Below are 11,145 nucleotides of genomic sequence, written 5' to 3'. Positions count from 1 at the left end.
AATTAAAAAAGAGAGAGAGAAATTCCTAAAAAATATGCTGTTTTCTCCCCTCAGTATCTGTATTAATTCAGCAGAAATCATTTATTATAATTTTAAAGCAGGTATCTATGAATTAATGTGGCATGATCTCATGTGTGTTTGGAGCATCTCTTGACTGCTGGGATTTTTTTTTTTTTTTTGCATGTGTGAAGAGCGGGATTGAAACCTCTTCTCTGTCTGATTTGTGGCTTTGTAAGTGAAGAGGATATTTTAAACTAACATGTAGCTAATGCTGTGCATGATGAACATCCTCTCCAGCACACACAAGAATACTGATACATTTCTGCATTCCTATTGGTTTTGAGCACAGCCTGTACTTTCATATGATGAAGTGTGTCACGTTTCATTTATCATGAGGCGTGTCTAAGTTTGTTTATATGTAAAAATAGGTCTTTGCAGTATTTTGCGATTATTTTTTTTTGTTTTGTATGTGTAATCCAAATTGTCTCACATGGTGAGGGGATATGATGTTTTGTATTGATTTGCATCGGCTCAGAGGATGACAGCAGGCCTGGGTTCAGTTTAAAATCTGAAAAATAGAAAATAGAAAAAGTGTGTTTGATATGTGTGTGAGAGAATATGTGTGGATTCCTGCATGTGTGTTTTGATTTGATTTGATTTATGTTCATCTTTGTGCACATTTAACTTTCATTTAAAATATTTTTTGGATTTTGTTGTAAGTGACTCTAAGCATAACCATAGAGAGAGAGATAGAGAGGCTCTAAGAGCAGGAACAGCAGGCTTACGCTTATGCTGATAAGGAAGACAGAAGTGAATCCATCCCAGTCCTTACCCTGCATGAGTCAATAAAACAAAAGACGTGGTCACCAACCTCAGTTCTCATTTTTTTTAAACTCCTAAACTCACTCTCTGAGTACATACACCTCATGCTCCATTCTGAGAAGTGTCTTGTGGAGAGTTCAAGTACACTCTGTGTCATAGAACTGACAAGTGTGTACACTTCCTCTAATGCCCTAATCCTTTAATCGCACTCATAAATAGATATGGTGCTTTACACCGACATTTCCTCAAAAGTATCTATCTATCTATCTATCTATCTATCTATCTACCAATTGTGTCAGCTCATTTACTGAAAAATATTCAGCAACTAAACACTTCTTCACGCTTGATCACTTTCACATGCCTGTATATTGCATATTTTATGTTTGTGCATGGTAAGGTTGTTATCTGACTCGGCAGAGAAAGCTTCAAATCAACAGAATTAAATATTCATTTACTTCAGGCCCCAGATCACATATCATTAACGTGTACCCTGTACTGTACACTAGTTCCCCCTGGAGTAAAAAAGTCAAAAATATGTTATTGTTTTTCCTGGAAGTAAATACTACAGAGTAGTGTGTCAGCTGTATGGGGAGCATGAGATTTTATCGACTATTTGCATTTCCTGCTTCTCAGCTTTCACAGAACGATTCAGAGTGGAACATTTGCATTCTACAACTTGATTGTCTAATATCTGATTTTTATTTTATTTTTTTAAATACTTGGCGTTTTTTTAACCTAAAAACGCTGAATAAGTGACTATATATATATATATATATATATATATATATATATAAATCCATAATATATATATTATAAGTGAAGTTTTTGGTGCATGCAGGCTTTGAGACAATGGTTTTGTAACATTGTAACATTGTTACACTGTTACACTAGCGCCCCTAGTGTAACAGTTGTGCTGTGCCTCTCCCACTCCACCAACTGTTTCTACTGGTGAAGTACACAATTTATAGTGAATTAGCATATGTTTTATTATAAATGAATCTTCTGAAAAGCAATATATTTATATTTTGAGCCCCTTTAGTGTATAAAGAAAAGTTACATGCTATATGTGTATTTTTTTTTAGATTGGCTGATCATGAAGATAAATATTTATTGTAATATTTAAATAAGTTTATAGATGAGAATGGCTATATGGATTTTAAAATCACATGCAATATCGAAAAGATCCTATATTTTCAAAGAACCTATATTTCTATTTTTGTTGATCATTTATTAATAAAAGCATGTAACAGCTGGGGAATGTGGCTCGATATTAAGCTTTGCAGTGCTTATAAAATACAAGGAGGTCACAAGACTTAATCAGCCCAAGAATGTAATAAATCATCATCACTTTAATCTGGACCTCTTTGTAGCTTTTGAAATACCAAAATGTATGCAACTTTTATGTTTCATAAAACTAACATTGACAATACAAGTCATGTCAAAGTGGATGATCTGTTTTAAATAAGTCTCTTATGAACATTAACCAATAGAACTTTTGAAAACTTTTGTATACAGTAAATGCTGTGGTTTAGATGTGTTTGAACAGATGGAGTCGGCTGTGTGAACAGACTCACCACCTCAACAACATCACAGAACAAAAACTGCAGTTCATTTGATATGGCTCAGTGTTCACACAGCACTGGACCTTGTGCAAACTGTGCTCAAATGTTTGATCAACAATGAGAACCTGACATTATATTGACTAGTTAAGTTAAACACCTTATACTGTATATGTTCATAGGCTTAAACTAATGAATTGAAATAACAAACCTAATAAAAATGAACAACAGAGCACTGTCTCCTCTTCATCAATATAATCTGCATTATAATTTTCAGAATTATAACGTAGAATTGCAGAAGATAGAGAACAAGGATACAGTTTTAAACGGTCACTGTCTCTCTCAAACACACACAAACAAAGAGACACACATATTTACACACACTTTCCGGTTATTACCACTGTCCATATGAGAATATCAATGTCATGTATAATATTGCCCTTATTAATTATGCTCATGCACATTAGTAACAGCAGCCTGTAAGACTTTACAAAGAGTTGTCTCTTAAATGGATTTGATTTGAAGACCTTACTTTATTTGCATTAGCTTTGGCTCCCTGGAATAATATACATATGTGACATAATGTAATGAGACATAACTACATGATGTCATATGTTAATACAATACACTCCCAGAAAATACCCTGACATACAAAAACTAAAAGGTACATCTCTGTATCTTATTTACCACTAAATGGTACATATTAGTGCTTAAATTACATATTACCTAAAGTGTACCTTTTGAAAGGGTACTTGACAGTTTGGTACTTTTTTGTTGTTGTTAATGTTGATGTTGTTGTTGTAACAAATCATTCATATTTTCATTGTCAAATTCTCTCATTAATTTTATATTGCATATGTTTCTATAGTGCATGTCAGTAGCATTAAAAAATTAAGTTATTAATATAATTTAGACTTGTCTAAACACCTCTGTGCTCTACATATAGAGCCACTTTTACATACCAAAAAAAGAAGTTGGATTGCTATCTGATTTGTTATGTCACGATACCAAAATAAATGTAGGTGTGCATGTGAGAATATCCCCTGAACAACCATCAGGTATCAGTCACGCCGTTATAAAACTGCTTTTGATAAGCATGAGGATTGTAAAAAAAGGTCTTCTGTTAAAACAGGACTTCGGACAAATCTGTCCATTTGCTGAGCATGCATTAATGCATCTTTCACAATCGACTAGTACTATTATTGGTGCAAACCTGAAAACTGCTAATATCTTCACAAGAATCAATGTGTGCATGGCTTTCTCCAATTTCTCCAAACTGAACACAGAACTGAACACAGCATGTTTACCAGTTCATAATTTTCATCCATTGCCTAGTAACTATAAAAATGTGTGCTGTTGGTTTATTGTGTTCTCTTTATGCAAAAGGTACTCAAGTATTGGACAGTGGTCATACATTAGCACCAACAGTATACTGTATATTTAGTTGTTTTATCAACAAAACTGTAATAGTGTAATTGTGAATTTAATAGTTTGATAGTGAAATGTTTGTTTTATTTTTTTTCTTACTTGGCAACCTTTTTTTTACAAACAGATAAAGAATAAAAATGGCCCATTCCAGTTGTCATGAATTTGTTCAAATAATTTAAGAAAATTGGTCACTAAATCTTTAAGAAAACGTATCTTTCTTTGAGTATATAAGCAAGACCAAATAAATCAGCCTGGATAAGTATTTATCCAGCAGTCGTCATTCTTTTCTCTTAAGGGTTCAAAGCTCCAGTCTTATAATTTAGTGCCCTATTCTCTAGGTTGGTCCCACTCCCATGATTTTCTCTCTCTTTATTTCTACGCTCAGGGTAGGTCCAGCATGCCATGTTCCTGTAGAGCGACTTCATTTCTCTCGTACACTTCTTCTATTGCTCTCACTATCCTGTTCAGCACCACAGCAGCTTCTGCCTGCGTTTCCACACACACCAACAGGTAGAAATAAGGTCGTTCAGGCATAGCAAGAAAGGCCAGCTCCGCTGCTTTCCTTACCCACCAGGTGTGATGGTGGGCCAGTGTGCGCAGGTAAGTCTCTTTGCAGAGGTCAGAAGGGCTTCGTAGATGCTCTCCTTCAGTTGTGTCCCTCCCCAGTTCCAACAGGAAATTTTGCAGCCAGAGCAGAGCACGATGCAAGCGCAACAGAGTCCTGCAGCCCGAGTTTGTCTGCTTGTGGAAGTCCACCAAACCGTTCTCCAGCTCCCATTTAATCATAGACCGAACAGAAGTATAACCAAATGAGAGTCTGTGATTCATTTCAGAGTAATCTGACGAGCTGTTATGAGATATCATTAAGACTGGGTCGCTTTGCTGGTGCGTTCTTTTTCTTTCTTTCATTTTCTTCTCTGGCTCTTTCTCCGCTTTTTGGGCCAGGTCACGGATGATGGCAGTTTTCGACTCAATTTCTTGTGAAATTAAACCCACCATTGGCCCCAAGGCTTCCAAAAACCTTAAATGCACAGAAAAATGAGATACATTTTTAATGTGTTTGTTTCTACTTATGTCGTTTAGAAAGTTGCAATTGGCATTCCAAAATATATTGGGACACCCGCATCTAATGAACAGGTTTGACTACTTTAGTAATTTCCATGAGTACAAATCTTAATGTTTCAGCATATAATGATATTCTAGGGAATTGTGTGCTTTTAATTTTAAAGCAACAGTTTGGACAGGACCCTTTTCTATTCTAACATGACAATGTCTCTGTGTATAAGGCAAGGTTCAAAAAGAAATGATTGATTCAGTTGGTGTGGAAGAACTTGACTGGTCTGCAGAAAGCAAAGTCCTAATCCCAGCTGAACACTTCTGGTGTGACTTTAAATGCAGACCTTGAGCCAAAATCTCATCACCGAACACCAATGACATGTACATATGCAGTGGCGGTTCTACATTGAATTACACCCTGGGCGAGTGAAATCTGCTCCCCTATTGAGTGATTGATACTGATGACGGCAAGGCCAGTGAGCCGTTCCTGGGACATGGTTGACCTCAGGTACGACTTGATCAACTTTAGTTTTGAAAAGCTCCTCTCTGCTGGAATATTGATGTATAATTTATTTCCATATTCACTTGTTGTGTCTCCCAAAATGCCTGATAAACATGATTTAAGTCCTGATGTCCTCTACAGTGGACATGTATGAAATCAATGCCCTGTTCTGTAACAGAAAGTCATTTTTTGATTTGAAACCCCATAACGTTTTGACATAACGTCTGAGATGTTGGTTTATGAAATACAATTTGAAAAGTAGTCCGATTTCAATTATAATTACACAGATTTGAAAATTCCGTTGGCTAATTACAGGGCCTAACGTTAACCCAACTGATGGAAATAAATAATAACTGAACTTGTAACAGTTTTGTTGAAAGCACAATATTATGGTGAAATTAGATCTCGTGTTTGTTGAGTTAAAACCGAATTATTGTTGTATAAGCATAGCAAGCATCATAGCAAAAAGGCTAACAAACTTAAGAGTTATACCCACAAATTAACATTAGCCCTTCATTCATGACATGGATACCGTTCACACAGCTTCGCGGCGCCGGCGCAGAGGATTTTTTTTTTTTAACTGCTCGTGCCGCCCCCCATGTATCATGAAAAAATGCCGCCCCGGGCGACTGCCCGGTTCGCCCGTGCCAAAAACCGCTACTGTACATATGGGTACAGTCATTTTAGACACTTCCAAAACTGTTGTAACAGAGATGGAAATACAATTTTTTAAATACATGAATTGTTTCCATATTTGTTGTCACAGTTTTGGAAGTGCCTTTTTATGTTCTAAAGAAGGGGGTGTCCCAATACTTTTGTCCATATGGTGTATGTACAAGTCATTGGTGTTTGGTGATGTGTTTTTGGCTCAAGGTCAGCATTTAAAGTCACACCAGAGGTGTACAGCTGGGATTAGGACTTGGCTTTCTGCAGACCAGTCAAGTTCTTCCACAGTGACTGAATCAATAATTTCTTTTTGAACCTTGCCTTATACACAGAGACACTGTCATGTTAGAATAGAACAGGGTCCTGTCCAAACTGTTGCTATAAAATCAGAAGCACACAATTCCATAGAATATCATTATATGCTGAAACATTAAGATTTGTACTCTTGGAAATGACTAAAGTAGTCAAACCTGTTAATTAGAAGGCGTGTCCCAATACTTTTGGCAACATAGTGTATACAGTCTATTAAGCACACTTGGACTTTTCACTGTTTTTATCGGTCTGCTTGTTTATGTTTGCGTGTTCAAACCAAACAATCAGATTCTGCATTATTGGTAAGGATTTTACAGCCCCTGCATCCGAAAATGCATATATCCCTAGTATAAGAGTGTCCGAATTCACAGTATTCATAAAATAGTATGCGAAAAGTAGACCTACTAGCTAGTATCTCTTTCTGAAAGTTACACCAATACAAGTAGCTGTGTTTTGAGTGAGTCATTATTGATTCACTCATTTAACCGATTCGTTCGACATCATATTGATTCATTTTCGAACAAAAAGGCCACTATAGTGTGATGCTTGGAGATGCACAACGATTTATTCTTGCTTTGCCTTCGAGCGAAATATAGGCTATTTATTGTTGGAACGAATTACACTTAATAACCTGCAATACTGTGTTAGTTACTGATTATCAATTTTGTTGTTGTTTTAAGTGTTGTAAAAAAGCAACATTACACTCGTGATCATGCTGCACTCTCGCTCGACTTAATTATAGAATGTGGCTTATTTAGCGTGCTATATGATGAGATGCAATTATGTGTGTTAACTTGCTTGATAAGCTCATCCCAGCTTGCCAGGTACGGCTTTAGCAGAACATCATTGGCTGAGACTGGAGCTGCCTGCAGGTGAGCCAGCAAATCAGCAACTTGAAACCTCTGGCCAGGACACACCCTCAGTGGAGCCACATCGTCATCTGAACTATTAACTCTAATGAAAGACAGAATCTGAGAAAACAAGAAGAAATGGAAAAGTGAGGTAAGGGCAGATTTCAGAGGAGGGTGATGCCATAAAATGAATGGGCAAAGTTTCTGTTAACAGCTCTGAGTAGATTCAAAATGACACTTTAAGCCTCGAGTTAATTTGTGTTCTCTGTTGTATCACCGCTCTTACCTTGTTTTTCATACTATAAACCTTTGGACAAGTATTCCAGTGGTCCGCCAGATTCCCATCTACAATGAGATACAGAGGATGAGGAATGGGAGAATAAATAATTTTAAACAGAAAGACAGAAGAAATAGCAGGCTAATATATTTAAATCACATAAACTCATTATTTCGTGAAGTTTTTTAAAAATACTGAAAGCCATGGATAGTAAATTGATTAGGCTTTCACATAAACCCATCCAGAAGATCTGTGAACTGTGTTACTTACTTACGTGAGATAAAGTTATCCAGTGTAAATATTTCTCTGAATATTATACAAGTACTTACTTACCTCCAAATTATGTCAGTCACATTCACATGTCGTTTAAAACATGTTTTATTTATTTCATAGAAAACAAAATTTTGAATCATTTTCGCAGAGACCAGATTATTGAGCCAGTGAGATGAACTTGAGAATTACATCATTCCGATTCATGAATGAATCATACACTAAATCTTTAAAGCATTGAGCATTTGTTTTAGATACCCAAACTTCTCTCATGAATCTATTTAAGATGTGAATTCAGGTAAAATGTCTGTTCGGCATCTTTATATGTTTATTTTCTTGATGAGTTATAGTCAATCAGCTCTACTGTAACAGGTACTGATATAACTCAATATCACCAAAACTGATATTGAATGATTGAATAACAAGTTTCACTGAAATAATAAAGCAGTATCTCAAAAAAAATCTAGTAACCTGACCCCACAGTGAAATAAAGTAGCTTTGGTGTGTCAGAAAATCTAACCAAATATATTACATTCGGTCTGTTAAAGGAAAATTTAGAAAGAGCTGGTAAAACTTACGGAGCCACATGGAGCCAAACAAAAGGAGGATGAAGACAATGGCAACAAAAGCCCTGCATTTGACTCCCATAATGATCCACTATCCTCCTCCTTGCTGCGTCTCGTCAGGGGCCCGACTTCCTTCTCAGTCTATGCGCTCCTAATCTCTCTCCTGAGCATCTTTACACCACTGTGCTCCGTACCTTTCTTCTCTTACACAGTGTGATTGTCAGTTTTTGAATGGGTTTCAATCTTCACTCAACCACAAGTTGGCAAGCAAATTCTTGCCCTCGTGTGTTCACACTACTAGGCAGACACAGTCTGTATGTAACTTCTTTTTTTGTGCTACTCCTCTCTTCCTGTATACTAAGGTTAGTCCACCGGTCGAACTTATGTTAAGCTGATTTTTGCATTATGCTGTTTTTTTTTCTTTCTTTCGTCTCCTGTCCTGCTCTGTCTGTATTGTCAGTCTCCAGTGATGTTGCGCAATCTCAGAGTCCATAGATTAGTCAGCAACAACAAATCACTCCTTATTAGGCAAGCCCTAAGCAACCTGCAGTAACCTTTACTCAGACGCACACACTTGTACAACACATGTCACAAATAAATAGTGAAATCCTGGAATCCACAACGGAAGGTCCAAGTTTTATTTACCAAACATGTGAATCTCTGAGTGAAAAAGAGAGGTTTCTTCATTTGAAAGATTCAAATTCCCCATTCAAATGTTGAATTCAAATGCGTCGTATTCAAATGTTGAATTTAAATATTCTGGTTAGGCAACTAAATAATGTTGGTGTGTTTTCTTCTTTAATTACCTTAGATTAGTATTATATATTTGTATATCATAGTAAAGCTGATGAAAAGAGACCATCATGTTTGTATATTCAAATTGGGTGGACTGAATGACAAGGCCAGTGCTGGACACTGGACAGTCACTGTGACCTGAAATGTCAGTGAGCACCTTAAAAAAAGCTGTCATGCCCTAAAAACCCACCCCTCTGGTTTGAAACCTGATGAATTTCAATGCCCCAGTTTGACAGAGTAAGTATGGCTGAAGGCATTAGCAGTTTGCCTCTGTGTCACTATATTTAGGCTCAACTGCTGATTTATAGACGTCCGTTCATTTACACAAAAGCAAGCACAGGCATTCATCAAGGGTGACATTATCTGAAGGCTATCATTAACTCACACATACGCACGCTATTTCCCGCCTCATGATTAAATTATTCTTATCTCGAAAGATGGTATATTAAATGCAAAGACATCAATAAAAATGTTTTTGCTGAAACCACATAAAAGATACAGTAATGTATTTTTTTCATAAAAATGAACTTATCATTCATACATTATTAATATAACACATTAGATATTTTTTCATAGATTTTCTACAATGGACTTTGGATTCCCAACACTGTTTGGAAGATTCTGTAATCTAACCAAGACTTTTTTTCAATCTCCAAAGTAACATACAATTCAAGAACAGTACACAGCTGTGGTTCTCAATCAGGGGCCCAGGACCAGAGTTGCCATGTCTTCATAACAAAACTAGCCCAGTGACCGCTGTCCAAATATAAAAACTCAACAAAACATAATTCAACTTCAAACATATAATAGTAATCAAAAACACAGTCTGTTTTCATAAAGAAGCTCAAAGGCTCCCTACCAGTTCTTCACAAAACCTAACATCTACCACAGTTTTATCACTGGTAGAACATAAAATAATTCAATACAAGCATTTCAGTCAAACTTTTAAACCGTGAAAATATAGCTATTTATAAAAGCTGAAATATATATATAATAAATAATAATTGTGTTTATTTAAAAAATATAAGTCCTTAAAATTTCGTGATAATCGTGTTAAATAAAAAGTAGGCCTACTGTTAAAAAAGTAGAACTACAGCTATACAGTTGCAAGCTGTTCTTGTTCTTCTTATTTTTGCGTGTAGCTTGGAGCTCCCCCTACTGGACATTAAAAAACTTTTAATTCATTAGAAGGAGTAAATGTGGAAAAAGTCAAATTGGCCATAGTGAGTGAGTGTGTGTGTGTGTGTGTGTGTGTGTGTGTGTGTGAATGAGTGAGTGAGTGTGTCCCAGCACTGGGGTTGCACGAATTAGTGCCCTCTCAGGGCAGGGCTGGAAGGGCATCCGGCGTAAAACATGTGCCAAATCGTTGTGTGGATCACTCCGCTGTGGCGACCCCTGATAAAAAGGGAGGAAGCCGAAGGAAGAGAGAGAGGAGTAAATGTGGAGGAGGTTGAGGACAAACCCTAGTATCCTCCAACATTCGGACATTCGTGCAGGAGGCTATTCAGACAAATTGGAATGTTTGCTACATGCTCAGCGGTGAAATGAATCTGTTTTGAGACCTGTGGACCCAAGATAATAAGTACATTATGGTAAGATAAATGTAGAAAATCTAAACAAAAAAATGTTTTATATGCATTTCTGACGTTCTCATTTGTCAAAGACGTTTCCCCGGATGTGGAGTTTCCGGTTACCCACATGGAACACGGTTCAATTACAGGTCATATTAATAGTACACAAAGGAGACAGGAATTCATTCTCCGGTAAGCCTACCGGCAAGCTTTGCAATCCAGTGACACTTAAGCCCATGTACCATGTACCACTTAAGCCCAGTGGCCAGCAACTGGCAAAGCAATACATTTATGCTATTTGGCTCATACAGGATGTAAACAAAACAAAAATGCATGAAATAAACAACATGAGTGTGTCATAATATAATTTAAGAGACTGACATCAAAGAGACTGACCTCTCCTGCTGTGCATAAGATTACTGAAAAATCCTGTAGTTCATATAGCCTATTTTATTCAAAATTCTCTCATT

At 36.6% G+C, this 11,145-nt stretch overlaps 1 protein-coding gene across 1 annotated transcript; it reads right to left on the bottom strand.

Moving 5' to 3' along the window:
• Positions 1 to 3,195: 3,195 nt before the first annotated feature.
• Positions 3,196 to 8,861, bottom strand: LOC107746407 (ceramide-1-phosphate transfer protein-like). The gene is made up of 4 exons (XM_016560625.1): positions 8,322 to 8,861; positions 7,483 to 7,541; positions 7,144 to 7,316; positions 3,196 to 4,830 (listed from the first exon to the last, which is right to left on the bottom strand). Exons 1-4 carry the CDS (start codon positions 8,389 to 8,391, stop codon positions 4,191 to 4,193), a joined length of 942 nt encoding a protein of 313 aa, XP_016416111.1. The 5' UTR covers positions 8,392 to 8,861; the 3' UTR covers positions 3,196 to 4,190.
• Positions 8,862 to 11,145: the final 2,284 nt, after the last annotated feature.

This window comes from Sinocyclocheilus rhinocerous, unplaced genomic scaffold (genome assembly GCF_001515625.1).
Source record: "Sinocyclocheilus rhinocerous isolate Xijiao unplaced genomic scaffold, SAMN03320098_v1.1 scaffold77, whole genome shotgun sequence".
Classification (NCBI taxonomy): domain Eukaryota; kingdom Metazoa; phylum Chordata; class Actinopteri; order Cypriniformes; family Cyprinidae; genus Sinocyclocheilus; species Sinocyclocheilus rhinocerous.
This window is presented reverse-complemented; position numbering and strand designations above follow the sequence as displayed.

Coding starts and splice junctions, on each gene's coding strand:
- LOC107746407 (XM_016560625.1), bottom strand. CDS start 8,391: ATGGGAGTCAAATGCAGGGCTTTTGTTGCCATTGTCTTCATCCTCCTT. Junction 7,542..8,321: donor GTTTGGCTCCATGTGGCTCC/GTAAGTTTTACC, acceptor ATCTCATTGTAG/ATGGGAATCTGGCGGACCAC. Junction 7,317..7,482: donor TTTATAGTATGAAAAACAAG/GTAAGAGCGGTG, acceptor TTGTTTTCTCAG/ATTCTGTCTTTCATTAGAGT.